This window comes from Chelonoidis abingdonii, chromosome 5 (genome assembly GCF_003597395.2).
Source record: "Chelonoidis abingdonii isolate Lonesome George chromosome 5, CheloAbing_2.0, whole genome shotgun sequence".
Taxonomy (NCBI): domain Eukaryota; kingdom Metazoa; phylum Chordata; order Testudines; family Testudinidae; genus Chelonoidis; species Chelonoidis abingdonii.
In genome coordinates this window covers 17900722-17924225 of record NC_133773.1, presented here as the reverse complement: position 1 = coordinate 17924225, position 23504 = coordinate 17900722, and the positions used below count along the sequence as shown (strand labels likewise).

General features: G+C 44.1%; 1 protein-coding gene across 1 annotated transcript in view; it reads right to left on the bottom strand.

Annotated features, from left to right (window-relative positions):
* Positions 1-23504, bottom strand: part of ENOPH1 (enolase-phosphatase 1) — a 26614-nt gene extending 3110 nt beyond the window's left edge. Inside the window, exons 1-5 of the mRNA XM_032796860.2 lie at positions 23323-23504; positions 8662-8763; positions 6504-6706; positions 2731-2863; positions 1913-2036 (exon numbers count right to left, since the gene is read on the bottom strand). Coding sequence (XP_032652751.1) covers positions 1913-2036; positions 2731-2863; positions 6504-6706; positions 8662-8763; positions 23323-23406 — 646 coding nt within the window. The 5' untranslated portion in view covers positions 23407-23504. The remainder of the gene's footprint in view (positions 1-1912; positions 2037-2730; positions 2864-6503; positions 6707-8661; positions 8764-23322) is intronic.

Here is a 23504-nt window from a genome sequence, read left to right as displayed (position 1 = left end):
GTTTTCTAAATCTTTTATCATTTTCATTGCTCTTCTCTGACTCTCTCCCATTTGTCCACATCTTTCCTAAAGTGTAGCACCCAGACTTGGAAACTTCTCCATCTGAACCTCATCAGTGCTGAGCAGAGTGAGACAAATACCTCCCGTGTCTTACTTGAGGTAACCAGGATTTTCTCTTTTTAATAGTTCTCTGTTGCCTTACTGTGAAAAGAGCATCAGAGGAGTAGCCGTGTTAGTCTGGATCTGTAAAAGCAGCAAAGGATCCTGTGGCACCTTATAGACTAACAGACATTTAGATGCATGTCTGACGAAGTGGGTATTCACCCATGAAAGCTCATGCTTCAAAATGTCTGTTAGTCTATAAGGTGCCACAGGATCCTTTGTGGCTTGTGAAAAGAGCAGAACTCTAGGGTACTGTAGGAGGCCAGGGAACATTATATCACCAATATATTTGAATGCAGCAGTGTTCTCACATGGGGGGAAGTTTCTAAAGAAAAATGGGCCCAGAACACAGGCCAGTTTGGCTTCAGCCAGAGCAGCAGGAAAGTAAATTCCTGCAAGGGAGCTGAGAGCATCCTAATCCCAGACTCCATAATATTCTCACCTGTGACAGTGTGGCAGAAAAATGAGGTGGGGGTTCAGTTTATTAATAACTTGAACCTGAATGCCGGGAAAACTGGAGTGTAAAATCAGGCTACTCAGTGTTAAGATTAAGTTGCCCTTTAGGATTTCTGTCTTGTCTTCCACTGCTTGTGTTCCAGTATCAAGTTTCCATTTCTTTATTAAGGACTGTGGATATACTGACTGACAAATATACTCATTTGTTCCACAATGAATACATTGCTTAGAGGCCTAATCTGGGGCTACCTTTGAAGCATACTAAGGGGTATGTTCTGAACCAAGTTACTTGGGGGGTTATGCTGGTATAACATTAGAAACTATGCTATATTTATGTAAGGAAAAAGGCGAGTGAAAAAAGCTCTCTGGACCTGACTTTCTGCTGCAGGGAATCAGCAACTTTTGGTACATGATCCATCAGGGAAATCCGCTGGTGGGCCAGGATGGTTTGTTTACCTGCAGCATCCGCAGTTTCGGCAGATCACAACTCCCACTGGCCACGGTTTGCCGTTCCAGGCCAATGGGGGCTGCAGGAAGCAGCATGGGCCAAGGGATGTGCTAGCCAGTGGGAGCTGCGATTGGCCAAACCTGCAGACGACGCTACAGGTAAACAAACCATCCCGATCCACCAGCAGCTTTCCCTGATGGGCTGCATGCCAAAGGTTGCTGATCCCACTTCTACTGCCTCACGATGGGTGAGGTCACACTCACTTTGCACAGCTGTTAATGATTCTCTGCTCTGCGCTGTAGGCAATCAGGTCCTCTGAAGAAGGTGCTTGTAACGGTAGCATAAAATACAGTAACCCTCCTTCTTAGTTTTAGGCTGTGCCAGTGCACCTGTAGACACTCGTCAACTGCACATAGACACGGATTTACTACTTTGCACCCAGTTTTAGTGGCCTGTGCTAGGCTCCTGGTAATAGACTGGGTTTGTCTACCCAAACACCTAGATTGTGGCAAGCGGGGGTGTAAATCTACTTCCTAGTAAGTGTCCATCTGGACCCTGCTGCTGCGCACTAGAAGTTCCCTAGCCTGCTTTGATCTACTCCCTTTATACTCCAGCTTGCCACAAACCAAATGTTCATGTAGACATGCCTCAAGTTAAATAGCTGCTCTATTTCCCTTGGCATGACACAGCCTACACACCAAGTGAGGCTACCTGATGGGCTGAAAGTTTAATGGACGTGCAGACATTCCAACCCTGGAGGAGATAAGTGCTTAACGCTGTACAGTTAGAGAGCACATCCCACCTCTGCTGCAACGTGGAGAAAAGCAGGAAAGCCAGACCTCCTACCTCGAGTGACATCCGTCAGGAAGAGAACGTTGTTAGTTGAACACCCGATGCTGGATGCAATCCTCCTGTAACTCTCACTCTCTACTTTGTGACCTATTTTGGTATCGAAGTGACCATCAAAGAGCTGAAAGATGGAAGAGAGCATGGCTTTTGGAGGAGGATACTAATTCTAGAACCCAGAGAATGAACTACAGAACCTTAATTGGCATCCCTGCTTCCTACCAATGTGGTGACGGGAATTTCACAAACAAGGCTCTGATCACAGGACAGCCAGAGAATACACGCCATTTTCAATGATACAACAAACAGAAAGAGCCTCCAGAGCAGGGGGGGCCCATTAGTTGCACAGTTTTCTTAGCGCCTTTCCTTAAAAATGGCTAAAGAAATAGGTTTTGCACAGTGCCTCAGGGTTGGCTGGCAGTGAGTGTATTCAGACTCTTCTGGAGAGGTGGCCTAATGGGGGGATTCTCTTTCTTTTTAAGGGGGGAGCAGGGAAAAGCGAGATCTTTTTGTTGTGTTGACACCATCGCACTGGAAAGGCTTGTGCCGATATCAGTGCACAATATCAACTGAAAAAGCAAATATGGGAATGCAGTCTCTGAAATTGTAGCAGACATGACAACCGCAGCTCAAGCCATTTTCTCTTCGCCCCTCATACACGTCTAATTTTTCTGTAACTTATTGCAGCATCAAAGAATATTAATGGCTAGCACATCGCCAGCACAAACCAGTGTATCCTCACCCCAGCTTGGGGAAGGTAGCTACCATCCCCGTTTTGCAGATGGAGAAGCTGTAAAGAAGGCTATAATCTTATCTACCTCTAGAATATCACCTTCTGTCGAGTATCCAAACAGAAGCTTCTGGGCCTCCACGCTCCCTGAAGAATAGATATACACTTTCATTCCTGCTTCCCTCCACTTCCTAATGGCTGGAACCACGTCCTGGAAGAATCTGCAGTGAAGGATAATTGCAGTATTAACAACTTGCGGACAGCTGCATGAGACAAACATAGTGCTGCCCCATGCAAACTGCTTTATTTCTATTACTGGACGGATTTTTTTGGGTGGTGGTTTTAAAAGCTGCTCAGCGCTTCTCCACTGGGGAAGTTATTTCCGTAACAAATAATATACTCTTAACTCCAACTGACTGAGCAGTCTATTCTGATCACTGAACAGCAAGTAGCTACAAACATCTGTTTCAGACACTTGGCTGAGGCTTCTCCAGCTCATTACATGTTAGAGGAAAGAGATGTTCTCCACCCACCAGCCTGACATTTGGAGGGATTAAGGAAGTTAACAGGCCTCTCACAGTCTGAAGCCTGATTGTCCCATAAAATAGTTTTTTCATTCCCATTCTAGTAGTAATTAGTAGGAGCAACCCCTTCTCATTCCCACCCATTAAAAAGCAGCTTAGTTTCCTGGTTCTGAACACTTGCAGCAGGAAAGGTTGGGGGGCAAAAGTGGAAATGAAATGAGAATGCAGCCCCCTAGGATCTGTTGATGTAGCTCCTATGAAATGTCCAGGGTTAAGAACAAATCAGGGGAAAAAATGCAGATCAGACCTACTCCATTTATGGGGACCTGTTCTTTCATTTTACAGTAATAATCATGGATCAATTTCATCCCTGGCTTAACTCCACTGAAGACAAAAGTTACATCAGGGATGAAATGACAGAAGATCTATTGATAGTTAAGCACCAAAACCCTGCCCCAAAACTCCAGCTTTGCAGACGGTTGAAAAATGCAATGGTGTTTCCATTATCACAGCCACACCAACTGACGGCAACAGGAGAGTGGAGCCCATCTGACCAACCAGTAGGTGACACAGTATCCCCGTATCACACCTTTGTAACGGTGTTTATTTGACATCCGCTCTTATCCAAAGAGTGACACACAGCAGAGCTCCAAGCTTCGTTTTACAATCAGTTCCCTAGTCTGATGAGCGGAAGGTGCTTTGTATCAGTTTGGTAAAAGAAAACGGTGAAATCAGTGCAGGTTTTGTTAAAGGGGGTAACTTAGAGTTAGCTTTCAGCCTTGTGTGACTGGATTTTTAGGTTATTAATGGAATAATCAGTTTTAAGATTGACAGAAAAAAACCACTAATGATGCAGGTAGGACTTCAACAATAGCCTCTTTCTCCACTGCCTTACATCATTATAATGATGTATAGTAAGGTACAGGTTTGGGCCCCATTGTGCTGGGTGCGGTACAAACACAGAAAACTTGCAATCGGAGTACAAACAACAGATGGATACAACAAACCGACTTGTGGAGCAAAAGGTACCAGACTCTAGTGGTCGGCATAAGCAGGGGTTTCGGCCCAGCAGCTGCCCAATAACTGTAGAGTTTTTTCTTTGTCGGCACAGCAGCAGAAGAGAGTTTGAAGGAGGGTGATGAGGTGGCTTTGCAGATGTGGATGAGGAGCTCATTCCGTGTGGAAGGTGGCCAGTGAGAGAGCACGAAGGTGCTAGTTGGAAAAACGTAAAGTGGATGAAGATGACTGGTGTTACCGGCAGAGTGTGGTCAACAGCTTGATAGTGTATGGGAGATGCCAGAGAGGGCAGGGATGGGCCAGGAAGGCCCTTACAAATTAAGCCCAGGAGAGAAAGAGAGAGTGTGTGTATGTGTGTTTGATAGGGTGAAGGAGACGAATCGACGGAGGGGGATACAGAGCAGCATGATTTAGTGGCAGGAACGAGCGAGGAAAGTGATCTGTACAGCTGCATTTGGACTGGGTTTATACCTGTGCAGTGGGGCTGTAAAATGTCTCGAGTCAGCATGACAGCACTTGACAGCCACACGGTACAGGTGCAAATGACTGCCCAGCATGCAAGACAGGGCAATATCGGGCCCACGAATGGGAGCTGGGTAGCTGAAGAAATGGGGGAGTTTGAGCTGACAGAAAGGAATACACTTTCCTTCTGAACATTGGTTCACGTTAAACAAGAGTGTAGCTCCCTCTTCTTCCCCAATTCTTTGCTACCGTATGCTCAATAAGCCACATGACTTGAGGGTTTATACAAAACATTTGCTGGTTAATTAGAAGGCATTTAAGTACAGCAACTTCAGCTTTGGTACCAGTACCAGCTAACACGATGGGGAACAAGGTGGCTGTGTGCAAGGTGTGAGTGTCTGCTCCACAATGGCTCCTTTGTGGATTGTTCTGCCTAGCCTTTATCTTGGCAGACAATCAAAAGCCAGTTTTCAGCATGATCCTGAATGAAAGTGTTTATTAGGTGACTGTACCAAAACAAAGTCTGGTATGCTATAGAGTGCATGAACAGCTGAATGGGTTTTGTCCTTTAACCATCAACATTTTTACAGACTTGCACAGTCTCTTCCTGCTTCCCATCCTCCTTTTTACTACAATACTTTTCCTTTGTCTTCTAGATTTCTACCTTTCCCTTGAGCATTCTATTTCCCTTCTCTTCTTCTCTGTGCAAGGAACACCCAAAACACCTGGAGACTGGTCGTTCTCACTCGGCCATGGAACTGAAACACTAAGCGTAGTCAAATATCTATACTGAACTGCAACTGAAAGGCTATCCTGACTCTTCATAGAACTTCATAAATATTTTAGCAACCTGTTTGCTGGAAAAACCAACAGGTATCAGTGGAGATGGAGAGCTCAACTTGCCATTCCACTCCCAGCAACTGTGAGATGCCTAGGAATGAAAGTGCCTGTCCCAAAGACTGATGGGAGTTAATCTCACTTCTTGTGCTCTTCCCACAACTCCTCTCCAGTTTCTTGTTTAGGTTTGTCTATCCACCTTGTCCCAAAATTAATTGTAACTGTTAGATAAATGGTGTGAAATAAGGCGGGCTGTTCTCTAAACTGTGAGAATTACAAACTTGTGCTTTCTATCTCCTTTGCTAAATGAATGAGCCAGTTTTACCAGCTGAAGAATATGATATATAGCTTACATATTTTTGCAAACATAATGAGACAGCCCTCTTAATCACGTGAGCAGAACTGCGCGCTCTACTTTCCTCACGATGTGTATTCTCACAAGTTTCTATCACTCAGGTTCTGTATTTCCCATAGAGCCTGTGAGTTAGTGTTTGCCATCTTGCCTTGGTTTCAGTTTACTGGTGATGACAAAAGCAAAGAGCTCAAATGTGTAAGCACATACCTGCTGAACATAGTGATCATTTTATGGGGGCGAGAGGGGGGGGGATTGCACTCCCTGGCCCCTCAAGTTTTCCCATGACTCATTGGGAAGACTACTGTAAACTAAGCTGAATCCCAGCGTCTGACAATTTCCCAAAGTCAATTTACAATATTGCTCCCTAGATCCCACCAGTAAAATCAACCACAAATCATGGATTAGCTTTGCATTGTGCTTTGGAGGTGAAAGGTGAGACTGGCTGAACTTGGTTCCATGATAGTACTCAAGTCCCCATAGTAATCCATGCTTATTGTTCAGCTAAGACGTAACTGGATTATATTTTTATACAGCACTACACTGCTACGACTAGTCACCTTTCAGCCCCTACGTAACTACTTGGCTCCAACGTATGCCCTAGAAACTTAGCTCAGCAAAATATAAAAGGTCTACTTCAAGGAAACTTCAGGACCAGGAGTTACTTACTCTCCCTTCATGTGTCCAGTTGCATAGGCTGCCCTCCATATGTGACCCTGCAGCTGTTTCAATGCTGTGGTCTTTCTGTCCAGGGACATCTGCCAGTGCACATTATCTACTACAGCCTGGATGACCTGTTCCACTTCATCTTCTCCATTTCCAGTTTCTAAAGGAATAGGCACAACGCCATCCAAGTTGGAATCCTCTTCAGCCTTGAAATTATGAACAAAAAAGGTGACTCAAGATTGCTAAATAGGGCCCCGCTTCAGGAAACCAGTTGAACAGAAGCCCATCCCTATTCAGGACAGTACTTGAATACATCCTTAATTTTACAAACATGAAGTCAATCAGGCTTACACAGGTGCTTAACAGCTTTCCTGAACAGGGAATTTTACCAGAATTGGGGTCTAGAAGCATGCACTTTAATTGTAAATTGCACTAGCCTAATTTGAACACCTACTACGTAAGGTTGCACATAAGTTAAGTTCAAACACTTAAATTTAATCTTACATTCTTCATTTTTTAAAATGTGAAATAAAGGCCCCAAGTATTTATAACTGACTGACCAAAACCATTTTGGACGTTAGTTAAACATCTTGGTCTTGCATTTAAATATGGAGCCTTTTTCCATCTATAAGATACTGTCCCAGCTGGACAAATTTCAATGTACACCAACAAAGAGTTAGAATACAATGGCTTCACCTAAATCCTACATTAAGCAGCTAGACAAAGTCAGATTTCCTCAATCTATTAAAAACATGGGTTCTAAAAAAAAGAACAATACTTACCATTTGAACTGCACATTAAATGCTTTCAACACTGCTTTAATACTAAATATAAATTAGTATTAACACAATGATTTGTGGGAAATATATAGTCCTCTCCAAGCTTTAATAAAATAAGAAAATGCATAAAATATGGCATAAAGACTGTGTATATTTAAACAGAAGTTTCATACATAAAGCCTCAAATTAGATTTTAAAATAGTTACACAGTAGTGGGGAATACATTCAGATTCTGCATTTAACCACTACCATTTAAAAACAAAAACTAAAAAGTTACTGTTATGTTGGCCCTGGACAAACAGATGTTAATATTCTATTTATGTGCTCCCTGTATCAAATTTGAGAGAGAAGTCTTGTCTAGTGGTCAAAGCACAGGACCAGGAGCCAGGAACTTCTGGGGTCAGATCTCAGCTCTGTTACTGATTTCCTCTGTGAGCTTAGATATAGAGGTAGGTTTTCTGACTCGATTAGCATAACCAGCCGCAAATGGAAGGTCACAGGATTGAGCCCTATCAGAACTAAGTGCTGAGCTCTCTGGTCCCAATCCAGCAAAGCACTTAAACGCATGCTTAACTTTTAGCACGAGAAGTCCCATCATGGGACTATTCCTGTGCTTAAACTTTACTGGATCAGAGCAAGCATGCCCAGCACCCTTCAAAATAAGTCCTTAAATTTATCTGCTTAGATCAGCTGCTAAATATACAGCCAGATCTCCACAAAGAGCTTTCAGAAAGAACTTTCTCAGCGAGAACAGATTCACAGCACCCAGCCTCTGATTAGAATTGAGCTAGCCTTCCTGTTCTGCTCCAGTACAGCTGAATTTCAGAGGTGAAGACTGCATCTCCACCAGTGAACTGTTGTGACAGAGATCAGCTAACAGCCCTTGAATTTAAACATCTGGAAGCCTGAAGCAGGTGGTTCAACCTATGTAGGTTTTTATACTGTACCCACTGCAGTACGACGTGAGCACCACTGACTCTCAGTGGATGACTCTAGGCTCTGGACCTTACGCCTGTGTTGGCCCAACAGAGCCAGTGTGGCATTTTAAGGAATGGGGATGGAAAATGTGTGTTTAGTTTGTGTTCACATTACTGTACCCTGGAAGTGGGGATTTGAAGCTATTTATGGCTGGCATCGGTCAGCAGACGTGTACTTTAGGTAAATACATCCATGGATTGTCTGAGGGACAGACACACTGTAAGTTCAAAAACAAATAAGCTCAGAAAGAAGGAAAGTGCTCCTCAAAGTCAAGTGATAACTCCTTCTCCTACTTCACAAATATATGATGCGATTAGTAAAAACAGCCACAGCTCTGTGAGTGACCTGAAGTCCTTGACAGGCAGTAAACTCTAGCAAGACATAACATGGTTCCAATCGCTCACCTGTTTCCTCAAAAGGCTGATGTCCTGCTGGCACTCCTCCTCTTCCCAGTGCGCACGCAGGTACTCTTTAACATTATCTTTAACGTATGGAAATAGTGTGTCCTGGTAACACAAACACACAGGACTCATTTAACCTGGTGCTCTTACAGTCATGTAAGTTTCCCTTACTGGGATACTGCACATATGATTTAAATAATTAGTCACCTTGTGTATCATAGGCATTACTGAACAGTTAAAACTCTATGAAATGGATAAAAATGTTCGGTAACTATTGTTAACGATGACTAAAACAAACACCAACCCAGATGGCACAGAGGAACCCAACAGAACCACAAAGTGCTGTGTGGCTCAAGGTGATCCGAGTAAGTGCTTAGAAGTAGATAGGTCATTGAAAACCAAGTGAAAGCATTATGTACATAGATATTCTTGTATTATTAACAATGAAAAGACTTCAAAAAGAGAAGTTGATCCAATTTCTGATAGAGCTGCTTTCCAACAATGTCCTAAATTTTTTTTAAAAAGTGTAAAAAAGCATAATGTTTTTTTCTGATCTCTTGCTGATGTTTAGAAGGGTCTTTTCACCATGGGGTAGCTGACTGTACAAGGGAACAGAAAACCAAGCTGTTCTGTCAAATGTACAAAGGAAGTGAACTGAAAAGATGCATAACTTTTTTTTTTTCCTCGCTGATCTTTTTATCTTGTAGTGATCTCGGGTGTTACTTGTAACACTAGTACTAGTGAGCACAAACCTTTCTGGCAGAAATGTGATTTTTTTTTTTTCTTTTCCAAATTGATGGTGCCCCCTTAAGCAAGCTGGTGAATACAGATTTACCAAACAGGTGCTTATGTACCTGCAATCACTTAATATTAGCAGAAGGACCAGTTAAAATACAGCTATGCTAATAATGGCCAAGCTATTCTCAAAATGAAAAGATGTGTCATATTTGACATCTTAGTGCATGCCCAGAGAAGATCTTTCAGATAACACGACATGACTTTCAACTTCTAAGCACAGGAGTTCAAGGCTGACTGCTCGTACGCTCAGAACTAACAAGTTATACGAATTTATTTTTCTATTTTAAAGGGGCCTTGTTCTTAGGTCATTCTAGAAATGAAATTTGATTTGTGACTTGAGCTAGAGAATTATACTATTTTTAAACAGGTCTTTTAAGAAAGTCTTGCATCACCATATATTTAGGCTTTCAATTGAGCTCTACTGGACAGTATTTCGAATTCTAAGTGAAATAAAGCAAGCTTAGAAAAAATGTGAGAGGAGAACTGTAGCCATCATATGGGAGCTTAAGGGTGAGCAGAAACACAAGTGAGCCTTCTCATCACTAATCATGTGTATTACAGTAGCACCAATAGACCCCACTTAGGACTATGGGGATGAGGAGGGAATGCCCTTGGATGGAGCTGGAAAGTTTATCCCTGTTTAAGTTATTTCACCTTCCTGTTACAAACATTAACTTTTAAAGAAAAGACCTTGCTGACTGCCACCATTTTTCTCTCTCTGTCATTCTACCAATTCCACATCAAATAAACCATTAAGACTATTATTTGTATTGTCACAGCATAACATCTAGAGGTTTCACTTCCACTGAGCTAGGCACTGCACAATCATACAACAAAAATGGTGCCCGCCCTGTCAGATTATAATCTAAACACACAATGTCTAACAACTGGACAGATTACTGTACTTTGTTCTGGTGAAAGTGACATCTCAGTTATGTGATGTTTGTGTCAAACAAAAAATCTGTGCCTCTGAGACACCTGGGTACCATGATGGATTAAAGAATTTTGGGACCTCTGTGCAGTGCACTATGGCAATTGGGTCCCCCCACACTTTCTCTGCCCCGGTGGAACGGTGGTTGCATCCCTGGATTTGGAGTGTGAGCCTGCTCTGCACTCACCCTGCAGTGATTCGTCCTGTGGGGCTGGCCCAGCTCTCTGCTCCAGCCTCCTGGCTCTCACCACAGCCCACAGGGGGACCCTCCACCCTTCCCAGATGGGCTTGGGTATGTGTATGGCTTCCTCCCCCCACACCCAGTGGTCAGGGGCCCTTTATAAGTGCACTGAGTGCACACTGATTTATCTGGGCCAGCCTGAGTAGATATCCATACTTGACTTCAATTGAAAGGCTGAATGTAAGGTAATACACCTGAAATTCTGTATGAACCGAGAACATTTCACTTGTCTCTGTTGAAGAAACAAATTCATTAAGCCAGTGTGGCTTAAGGAAAGAAATACATGTCAGATCAAAAGCTACTTGGACTTTACCATCCCATTAACTATTGTAAGGGAAGAGTAGTGCACTATAAAATCCTCACTCATGCAATGATGGGTCACTAGATGAATTAGCAGGGAAAGCGGGAAGCCTAGGGTCTAGTAAGCAAATGACACTTTCCCCATCCCAACATCCCATCCCATATATTAATTCCCCATTTAACACATCGTTCTGGCTTCCAAGTTCTTCCCATAGTCTATTTCACTCCCAGTGCAGTACCTCACTCCAAAAGTCTCTCATTACCCAGAGCAAGTCACCTGCAACCTGCCTGCACAATGGTCACTTGCACTGATCTCGGAAGGCTAGACGGGACCCCTTTTGGCTCCCAACTGGGTTACAGAACTCTCTTCACGCATTACCTCCCTTTTGAGTATGACCCTGGGGCCAGTGTAGAGGAAGTTGGGATCTGAATTGTTTCTACATAGGGAGGGAGCAGTACAGAGAATGGAGGCAAGGCCCAAAGAGCAAGGGAAGGCTTATCACAACCAAGGCACAATGTGTGTTTCCATATAGTCTGCCAAGACCTTATGACATCTCCAGAGAATCAGCACGGTCCTGACAAACCAGGACCTCTGGCCAATTTGCACAGGGATGGGGAGAGAGAAACATACTGGACACAACATCGCACAGTTAGCGCTTCAACCTTATTCCTGTGTTAATGTCCATTTAATGAACAGAAGAGCCAAAAACAATAGAAAAGCGCACTGGCTGAATAAACTGTTGATATGACGATCAGCAGTGAAGTTGTTAAAGGTGACATGCAGGAAAAAAAAATAGAGTGAGGTTTTGCTCCTTTCCTTCCTCATGACGAGTGCCTGAAAGTGGGTTTTTCTGCTTGTTTTTACCTTGGAAAAGTCAGAAATGTCAAAAGTCTAGTCTGGTCTACCCTGATTTTGCTAAAAGACCTCAGGGTGATGACTGAGGAGAGAGGAGTATGCCAGGGATGTTTGTTGTGAATGGAGAGGGTGTTGTATCTTTAAAGTAACTCTCTCTCTCAAGTGCTTTCTGAAGAGTTTTAAACAGCATGACTAAGAACAACTTCCCATCTCCACTGTTCTGCTTTCAGGCTCAAGTTATGTCTGTAATTCTCCAATCACCATTAAGAGTCTTTTGTGGTTGTACAGAAATACTATTTAAAAAGTTTATTTTTTAACTAAACTTTTCAGGCCTTTATGTATCAAAGCAGCAGAAGAGGGCCCAAGCCCATTATTATTCCTCCTTTTTATGTCCCTTTCAATGTTGTTCAAATGATTATCACTAGTCATCAGTGTTGACTTAATTTCTTGGTGCAACTGTTTCAGTCAGACAGTATCTAGACCAGTGGTTCTCAACCAGGAGTCATGTACCCCTGGGGGTACTCAGAGGTCTTCCAGGGGGTACATAAACTCATCTATATATTTGCCTAGTTTTACAACAGGCTACATAAAAAGCAACAGCGAAGTCAGTACAAATTAAAATGGCATACAGACAATGGCTTGTTTATACTGCTCTGTATACTATACAGTGAAGTGTAAGTACAATATTTTTTATTTTCCAATTATTTATTTTATAATTACATGGTAAAATAGAGAAAGTAAGTAATTTTTCAGCAATAGCGTGCTGTGACACATTTGTATTTTTATGTTGATTTTTGTAAGTTTAAGTGAGCTGAAACTTGGGGTACACAAGACAAATCAGACTCTTGATAGGGGTACAATAGCCTGTAAAGGTTGAGAACCACTGATCTAGACTACATTGGATCGGATTATACTCTTGAAGATTCTCTTTACAGCCAGGTGAGTAAGAAGCTTTTCACGTTTTAATTAAGAACAAAACAAAACTATCAATTTAAAAAAATCCTTGTCTGATTTGTTTTATCTACTGTTATAAGATTACTACAGCTAAAAAGAAAAAAGAAAGAAACTTCAGTTTGATTACTCTGTGCCCTTGAAAATACTTTGTAATGGACAGAACTTTTGTCTAGTCAATTTCCCCTATTGTGTGTTTTTCCATGCAGCAAGAGAGAGAGAAAAATGTTACAAATCACAAAAATGTCCAAGGGAATCTGATCAGGAGTAATATCTGAAGCTACTTAGCTCATTTTTAGAAAGTGATTAGATTTCAAATTGATGTCCACTTAAATTCAACAGGGAAAACAGGATAAAAAGTATCCCTTGTGACAGATGTGTCAAAGATGCAGCTGGCTTGATGTGTTTATGCATCCCCCATGACATTTGTATGATGCAAAATCTCAACTGTCATTTAAAAAAAAAAGTGTCTAGCCCTCATGATTGCAAAGAAAGGTTTCCAAATATAAACAGAAATTGACCACTGCAGTTCTGTCTTCCTGATTCTGCAGTCTGCCTGAAACAATGATTGATATGATTCCCCACACTCCATTCACCTAATTGGCGTGCTACCTTAAGCCCAGTGATGTGTGAATGCTAGCATTGATTAATTCACTGCTGATCATTCTAGTGGATGGGAGGATGCTCAAAGGGTTGGGAACTAGGGTTAGTTGTTGCAGCGAAGGGAATGAAGACAACATATAAAGAGAGAGTGAGAGAACAGACTGGGAGGGTAGAGAAAAAGAACTCAAAACTAGCAGACTATCTTCCTATTGAATGGGACAACAAAAGTAGAAACAAAATACTAAAATTAGATGCTTAGTTATTACATAAAGAGCAAATTCTACCCTTGATCTTTATGCAAACCTCTCATAACATCAATGAAAGTTCTGCTGTGGGTGAAGGACAGTGCATAACCCCAAATTCATACCATGCCCCATGAACCAGAATTTAAAATCTGAAGTCAGCCCTATGCAGAGGATAAATCTGACAACCCTGCCCTAGGACATGGAAAAATCCTAAATCCCTAAAGCATGCTGAAATGCTCAGCTCCTTACTAATCGGATTCTAATATGAGAGAAGATTAGAAAACACTCTGTAGATTAATAGAGTTTGGAGAATTAAGTGATGGAAGTGGAACCAGATTAATTATATCATCGGCTGAAATTACAGCACAAGAGGAATCTGAATATTCTTTAAGGAGATTGGGAAGTCTATGATGGGACATATAAATGGCTTACTCTTTAGATACTCTATAATAAAATTCTCTTTGGAGAATCCAATTGAGACCAGAAAAAAATCTTCTTCCAGCTATTTATAGTGGCCAGCTATGAATTAATCAGTGAAGTGGAAGCAAATGGAATTGAATAAGTGAGTAGTGGCAACCATTCTTAAAGTTGCAGAGAGATGCAGCTTAGAAGCTTCTTTGAGGAAAATGAGTAATGTGTGCCATACTGCAATAATTAACACAATAAAGCCATTAAAGGAAGCTTTATTAGAGCCAAAGTATACTTCATGTGGCAGATTTATTCGATTTTAAAAATACACGCAGTAGAAGAAAACAAACCATTTAAAAGCAGTACTGGCAAATTGGATGAGCTAAGGCCAAAGATACAATACAGGCATTTGGAAAACTGGAGAACTAGAAGAATGAGTGGCAGGATGAGGACGAAAAGGGTTTATGCTTCTTGAGAGTGATCCCACTATATCATTTCTTGAACCCAGAAGGCAGCAACTTCGTTGGGGGCGATTCTCGTTTCATTCAATGAAGATTACCTCTCAGGAAGCAATTTTTGTAAAAGATTCCACTATTCTGTTCTTCAGGAAATCAGTATGGTTACCTTCACCCTGCTGGTGCAACAGATCGCTGCTGGGTTGGTAACCCGTTAGTAACCTGGTTAACTGTAGATACAAACTGTGTCCGCACTTCATGTAGTTAGGGCTATAGCCTTGTCTACACTCGAAAGGGTTTGCCGGTATAACTACACTGGCAAACCTTCCTAACAGAGATGCAGCGTATACTAGCAAAAGAGAACTATGGCAATATCTACACGACAGCCTTGCTCCCGCAGATGTAAGTGCCCAACTACACTAACATCGTAACTCCACCTCCACGAAAGGCGTAGGGCTTAAGTCGGTGTAGTTGCGGTGACACGCTGTCTGTGTAGAGAGCGGCGCCTGACTGGACTCTGGGTACAAATCTCCCCACCGGAGGTGAGAAGCCCTGGCGAGGATACACACCGACAGGAGGAGGGTAGTGTGGACATCCGTAATTACTGAGGGGGCTGTAAGTGGACCTAACATAATGACTTAAGTCTACAGTGTAGACATGCCCCGAGTCTGCACTGGAGCTTTTGCCGGCCCAGTTATGTCAGTTAAGTGTAGACCAGGCTCAAGTAACAGGAGCAGCTAACCATATTTTACCCTTGTCAATGGCCTAAGCTGGAACGAACTGTCTTCCTGTAACCAGTTCATAATAATTTTGCTTATCTGGCAGGTAACCCTAACTGTATCCGTATAACACGTTTGTCTGGCCCTCCTCCTTCCCAGCTCTCCGTGCAGTAAGACTTCCAGAGTGCATTGATCAATGTGAGGATGGTGCTGCTCCATGTGCATATCTTTTGGGCACTTGCTGAAGTATTCTGGGATACTGCTCTGATTTTTCCAAAAATGCAGATACAAACACAATTAGGTAACACGGTGGGTGTGGACCAGGGATGCTGAAACACTTTTATAGCGGTGGTGCTGAGGACCCTGTATATAATGGAATCCACTTCAAGCCAGGGGGTGCTTCCACACTCCCAGTTCCAGCACCTATGGCAGGGGTCCCCAACGTCATCCAGAGGGATTGCCGCCAAAATGCTGCCGAATTTCAGCAGCATTTTGGCAGATGCTCGTCTGCCACCACGGTCCTTTGTCTGGCGCCTGCCAGATGAAAAAGGTTGGGAACCACTGGCCTATGGTGTGGATGCAATAAAATGGTTGTGTTAAGAAAAAAGCTGTTGTGTGAACACAACTCAACAGCATTTGTGGTCAGATGAATGTCAAATCAGTTATAAAACAAACAAGGCTGTATTTATAGTGTCAGTGGGCCCTAAAGTAATGCCTTTTGTTCAGTGTTTGTGAGACATACAATGCTGGGGGGCAAATTTTGTACTCCTTCCCAAGCAAAACTGCCACTGAGCTCAATAGTAATTCCTATCATAAGGGCTCAGGCCTACAACTCTTCAGCAGTGTAAGCGCCCATGCAGACTACAGCTTATTTGTATAATCAATTTGTGACATTTATCTGACCTGTCTATAAAAAACCCAAGTGGCAGCCAGAGAGCACGACCCTCTGTTGACCAAATGTGCGTCTCCACACTCACTACATGGCCCAACTATGTTTGCATTGGTGCATTCTTGGAAAATTTGGGCAGCAATTCCATTTGCAGGGAATAATTTTTCCACAGGATGTTCACGAAGACTCTGCATTGCCTGATGTGCTGCTGGAGGATGAAGGCTCAGAGAGCTGAGGGATGAAGGCCCAAACAAACAAGTTATATATGCTGGGTTCGGAGTTGCTGACTGGTGAGAGAAGCTGAAAAGAATAAAGTCTGGGTAACTTCTGTGCAGCTTAAATTGTAACAAAATACAGCCAATCTTGGGGGCAGAGGGAATAGTTAGGGACAATATGGGACCTACTGAAGAGATACTAAAAAATAATAGAAATCAAGTGAAAGAATAAAATAAGTTGTTTAAAATATTTGGAAGCATTCCAGCATGCTGAGTTTTCATTGAAAATTCTAGAAAATCTGGTCCCACTGTATATTAAGATTCAATTTATAAATGGTTAGTTAATGAGCCAGTCGAGGTTACAAGCATGTCAGGAGACTTGAGTCACATATATTATTGATGGTAACTAACACATCACCAAAATACATTCTAAATGGTTATAACTTAAGCAACCTACTCACCTGTTAGACTCTTATAACTGATTAACATGTTAAGAAGTGACTAAGATATTTGAATAGTTAAACTATTTATATTACAGTGTGACTGTAAATCTGTTAGGTGAAGGTCAATAACCAAAACAGTATCCCAAATCTTTGAATCTGCAATTATTTTCCACAGGCCCTTTTCATGAGTGGTCTTAGAATAACAATGCTTGTTTGAACAAAAGAAAGAGGGCTTTTTTCAACTATCGTCAGGACACTTATCTGGTAAAAAGTGAAGAGAGACCAGTAATTCAGTTCATATAAGTCACCTTAAAAGTAATTTTCAGGTTCCTGATAGCCTGGATGGGATTTAAAACTGGCAAACTAAACATGGGAGATCTCGTATTCTATTATTATTTGGTTTAGGGCCTAATCAACAGTTATCAAATTTTTGAAAGCTGAGCCCCCTTAGGGAAAAGAACTAATTTGGGCCATCCAAGAGTTTGTTAACCCTATCCTACACCACCACTCGCAGAGAGAAACAAACCGCCAACATGCTCTGAATACATTTGAAAATGTTTCTCTTGGAACACTCTTGTCCTGATGAATAGAAAATATAACGTGGTTAAAATAGCTTTTGAAAACTATACCAGCAAAACCATCCTTGTGCAGATGTAGTTATGACAGCCAAAAAGGCCTTTTGCCAGTGTAACTGCATCTCCAGTAGGAGGGTTTCCTTTTGACAGCATACCTGTGCTGTAAGGAACACCTACACACATTACCACAACCAACATAACTATGGGCTTGGCTACACTTGCAGGTGTGCAGCGCTGGGAATTACAGCTGTCTTCGTACAGCTGTGTAGGGAAAGCGCTGCAGTGTGGCCACACTGACAGTTACCAGCGATGCAGTGTGGCCACATTTGCAGCGCTATTGGGAGTGGTGCATTGTGGATAGCTATCCCACAGAGCACCTCGTCCCATTTTGGCGCCGTGGGTTCTGGGAAGGGGGCGGAGGGGGTGGGTCATTCTGCTTCCTGTCCCAATGTCCCATGATGCATCGCTTCACATCCCAGCAATCCCTGTTTTTCTGTCCACGTTTGGCGCCATCTTGACTCTCTCAACGGTTTCTGTGCAGCGCAATTTCTGTAGGAAATGGAGCCCGAAATGCTGAGGAGTATGCTGACGAGTCTCGCCAGCACATCACCTTTGGCAGTTGAGCTATTCCTTAAATGATGAGGAGTCCAACGATGATAGCGAGTCGCCTGATGTGTACGACACGGAAATGCTCAGCACCGTGGAACGCCGTTTTTGGGCTCGGGAAACAAGCAGTGAGTGGTGGGATCACATAGTCATGGAAGTCTGGGATGACAAGCAGCGGCTGCAGAACTTTCAGATGAGAAAAGCCACTTTCATGGGACTGTGTGAGGAGCTCACCCCCACCTTCCGGCGCAAGGACACGAGATTGAGAGCTGCCCTGTCGGCGGAGAAGCGGGTGGCTATTGCAGTCTGGAAGATGGCAACTCCAGACAGCTACCGATCGGTCGGGAACCCGTTTGGAGTGGGAAAGTCGACGTTTGGAATGGGAACATGTCGACCCGTCTGTTGGAATCATGTTCTTGATGCAAGTTTGCAGGGCCATTAATCGCCTCTTGCTTAAGAGAACCGTTGACTCTTGCTGGAATGTCGCATGAGCACCACTTGTTGCGATTGGCTAAGAGCACTATTGTTCCACAATGGGGTTTTTCCCTAACTGTTGGAGCGGTGATATGCATGGGAACCGTCATATGTTCTATCACTGACACCACGTCATGGCAGAGGCTAGCCATCCAGGGAGAAGCCCTAGCCTGTTACATCAGGAAGCACGGGTAATTATCTCTATGGTTCTCTCCAGGCGCTTGTGGAGTCACCATGGGCACTTGTCATTGACATTAACACAGCTACTGCTGGTAAAGGTGCATATGATGCACACGCATCTTTCGAAGCAATCGTGCTCTGTTCAACTGAAAGCTGCAGGCAGCGAACTTTGTTCCCTCAGACCTGCAAGATCACAGTAGGGGACGTCTGAAGTGCCATTTGTCATCCTTGGAGAACTCCCACTAACCGCGTTAATGCCTTGGCTCATGGAACCGTATAAGGGAAAGCTTGACAGGAGCCAAGGATCGGTTCAACTACAGGCTGAGCGGTGCGGAATGACTGTGGAGTTTGCTTTTGGCCGTTGAAAGGGTGCGCTGGCCGATCTCTGTATGGGAAGCTAAGACTTGGGGAAAAGCAGCATCCCTGCAGTGTATATCCGCGGGTGCTGTGCCCATCCATAATATATTTGTGAAAGGGAGAGGGTGAAAGAGTTCAGTCAGGCATGGGACCCTCTGAGGCTCAATGCCTGGAGGCTGAAGAATTGAAAACAGCGCAGAGAGCAGGCGCTAACTAGCGAGGCCAGCACAAGGGCTACAAGGATCAAGGATGGCCTTTGAGGGAGGAATTTTTAGGCTGAAAAGACAAGCAGTAATGTTTGGTGGCCTTGCACGGGAGTGGAAGTGCAATGGATACAATGTTAGTAGGCAATTTGTTTTTCCTAAGCTGATTTGCGTGCTGTTTCTTCTCTTGGGCTAAAGGTAATCTATTGACTTTCTGCCAATAATAAAGACTGTTTTCAAAGCCAAGAATTCATCCTATTGAAAAGAAAATAACTTCATTGCCCAGAATCTACACAACAACATTTTGGGAACCTAAACGGTCAGGGAGGTGGGGTGGTGAACTGTACAGTCACAGGTTTTGAAATAGTCCTGTCCTGGAGTGCTGTGGCAATGACTGCTGCCCACTTTCAAGGATGCCTCATACTGCATGGTGATGGGGGCACTGAGTGCAGAGGGTAAGAGTCTGTAGTTCTCTAAGGGTGGCTGGTGTGAACGTACAGGTGTTGGAGGCGGCTGGTGGTAGTAAGAACCTGGATGCTGGGGAAGGGGGTTTTGAGCTGACATTGGGGCACAAGGGAAAGAGCTTTGGGATGGCGTGGGGCGGCGTGGTAGTGCTCTGCCTGCATGGCTACGAGCGCCTGGATAGAGTCTGCTTGGCGCGCCAGGATGCATATCAGCTGCTTTGTGCTTTTCTTCCTGGCCGCTGCGTTTCTCTAGCGGATTCTGCTTTCCCTTTCCCTCCAGTCCTGTACTTTTTGATTCTCTCTGGCAGAGTGATCCATAACTGCTTGCAGCAGGTCGTCTTTGCTTTTTCGTGGCTTCTTCCGGAGGTTTCGGAGTCTTTGAGCTGTTGATAACACGGGCAGCTGAGAACTCAAGGTTGCTTGTGGAAAGGCAAAAAAGGCAACACTTAACAGAGGCAGCATTGTTCATATCTCAGACAGTTATTCCCACACAGTGAAAGAGTTTACAGTCTTCACTTTAGCATAATTTTCGCATACCAAAGAGAGCGCACATAACCCACAGGAGCCCCGAAATGGTGAGTAAGGGGGACTGATTGCTTCAGGGCTGTACTGGGGTTTCTAAACTCTGCCAACATTTTCCACAGGAGCTGATCCTGGAAGATATCTCGCTGCTGCGGGTCACCTGGGAAGAGCAGGAGGGTCTTCTACAGCAATCCGGATTCCGCCCTGGCCCCTATGCAGCTTGCCTGTGTGCAGCAATCGTCTACACCCCTCGCAGCACAGTGGCGCGGACACGTTAGCCTGACTGGGACAAAGACCACAGTGGGTCTCCCTATAAACTTGCACAAGCGCATTGCCCACGCTCTGGCTGAAGCTTTTGAAGTGATTACCGAGGCCGATTACCACAGCCGATTACCACGATGTGACAGACCACATCAATGGGCTCTTCCACACCTAGGCATGCATACATGCAGCCCTAACCCTCCCTCCTCTCCCGAAACATTTCCACCCTGAAAATAAAAGCCGCTTACTGGGAACCCGCTCCTCTGCTTGTCCTTCACCAAGTACTGGTTGCTGTGACTGGCTGTCTTCCTCCTGGCTTGAGAAGAGCTCCTGGCTGCATGCCTCCTGGGACTCCAGGGTGTCTCCCCCCACCCTAGTACCCTCACTCTCTGTTTCCTCCTCCCCCGCCTCTCCCGCTCTGAAATGTCCATCGTGGTCCTCAGATTGGCGGTGGGGTCACCAAGTATCGCGTCCAGCTCTTTGTAAAAACAGCAGGTCGTGGGGGCAGTGCCAGAGTGGCGGTTTCCCTCGCGGGCTTTGCAGTAGGCACTCTGCAGCTCCTTCACTTTAACCCTGCACTGCAATGCGTCCCGGTCATGGCCCCTTTCCAGCATGGCCCTTGATATCTGCCCATAGGTATTGTAATTCCTACAGCTGGAGTGCAGCTGTGACTGCACAGCTTCCTCCCCCCAAACACTGATGAGGTCCAGCAACTCGCCATTGCTCCATGCTGGGGCTCGTTCGACGCGTGGAGGCATGGTTACCTGGAAAGATTCACTGATTGCAGTCCACATCTGGCTGAGCAAAAAGGAAGGGGATTTTTAAAATTCCTGGGGCATTTAAAGGGCAGGTCACCTGAGGCCAGGGCAGTAGAGTTCAAACTGATGAGCAGAGTGGCTGAACAGGCATTCTGGGATACCTCCAAATGGAGGCCAATAACAGTGCTTTTGGTGGCCACACTGGCGGAGCAGCGCTGCATTACCAGTGCTGCAGTTGTTATTCCCCAGGCAAATGTGGAGTACATGCAGCGCTGTAGCCAGGGAGATACAGCGCTGTATGTGTTTGCAAGTGTGGACGGTAAGTAAGCTGCAGCGCTGTAAAGCCACCACCAGCGCTGCAACTCTCCAGTGTAGCTAAGCCCTATGTCAGCAAAATTTGTAAGTATAGACCAGGCCTAATAAAGACTAGGCTGCTACCTATAGTCCCCACAAGCAAGACTGGGGGGAGGGATAGCTCACTGGTTTGAGCATTGGCCTACTAAACCCAGGGTTGTGAGTTCAATCCTTGAGGGGGCCATTTGGGGATTGGTTCTGCTTTGAGCAGGGGGCTGGACTAGATGATCTTTTGGGGTCCCTTCCAGCCCTAATAATCTATGATTCTAAGATTTAGAAACTTAGTTTCCTTTTAAAGATCCAAGGTTTTGACCTTGTATATCAGCAATCTACCAAAATCATAATTACAGAGAAGAAAAATGTTACATATGGTAAAAAACAAAGATACCACCATATAAACCTATATTATCTTAGAAGAGTAACCTACATGAAAGCCAGTGGGTGGGTGAAAGGTGGTGCTGGTGATGGGATAATCAGTAAGAAGACTGGTGAAACTTGATTTTGTTTTCTTTAAAAAATGAGTATTTTATGTTACGATTGACAATGAAGGGCCAGCTTCACAAACAGCAGAGACAAGCACCCCAGGACAAAAAAAGGAACCACACAGTATTTTGATTGACTGAAACTAGCTTACCGGTATATTAAAACCCCCTCTAATAAGCAAGGGCTGCCCTTCTTTTGCTGAATAAGAAGGTGGATTTTTAATTAGTCTGAAGTTGTTTTGCATTTACAATGGTGTACATTTTATTTAGCTGTTTTGAAACTAAACTGTTTTGCCTTCAAGTCATTCATAAGGTCCTGATTTGCTGGCAAGTAATGTTCTAGAATCAGAATTCTGATCACAGTGTTGTCAATGCATGCCAGCAGCAATTAAAACAACAAGGAAAAAATCTTGGCTTGTATATACAGTAGGGTTGTTTCATTTTTAATTAATGTCTTTTGCAGACATCTATGTTCTGAGCACCAGCCTGACAGAGTAGCATGCATAATAACCTTGAACTGGAACTATGATCCAAAGTGACAACGTTCTTAAAATGACCTCTGGATAATGCTACATCCAAACATTTATATTAAAAACTCAGTCAAATAAACTAAAATACATATTCACCAGCTGTGCAGGAATTCCATACCAGTCACCCCAAACCACTAAAATATTTTCAATTCACTATTCTTGTTCTGTATGCTAAGCCACAGTAGAGCTTAGCAAACAAGACTGGGCCTGAGAAATGTTCAGATGACCTGGTTTCTTGAATACCTGATGTGGCAGGCTAGCACTCTAGTTAAAGTAATCTATTCACATTTGACAAATTGCATTTATGTAGCAGGGTGCAGAACAGTGGCTGGATGGCAAAAGTCTATTAAGATGTTATTCCTAAAACGAAAGTGTTCTGTGAGAAGCAAGGGATGGACTAGATTTAGTGGTCTCTCTAAATGTGTCTATATTTACATTTAATGTGGGTAGCTGTGGCAGTGATATCAAATTGCTTCGGTTTAATGTTTAGTGGAGTTGCAAAATAAATGAACACTTTAGACAGACCCTACACATGCCACAGTTCCCTCAAGCAGCAAAGGCAAAAAAATCAGAGAACTGCTCTAATTGGGCCAACCGTGGGAAAGCTGCCTCCAGTCCGCCCAGCGTCACACTGCTAACACGATTTAACATGAGCAGCAGGATAGCCAGGAAGTGAGCCAGCCTCAAGCCCACCACCTCCCCGATCTCTCTGATTCCAGCAGCCAGCACCAGCCTGTAAAAACCCGCCCGGTCTTAGGACTGTTTTGCCCGCTGTCTCTGCTGACGACTGCAGCCCAGGGCTCCTCACCCCGTTGCCTGCCCTCCCCGCGCAGCGAGCGCTCACCTTGACATAGGTAATAGGCGTCGTGGTGCCTTCGATATCCAGCAGGATCACAGCGACTTCTGCAGGCACCGCGAACACCACCATTGCCACCCGCGGGCAAGGCCCCTGCCCGCGCCGCGCGCCCCCAGCCGGACCCCTGCAGCTCCGCTCGGCTCTGCAGGCGCGGAAAGGAGAGAGCGCGC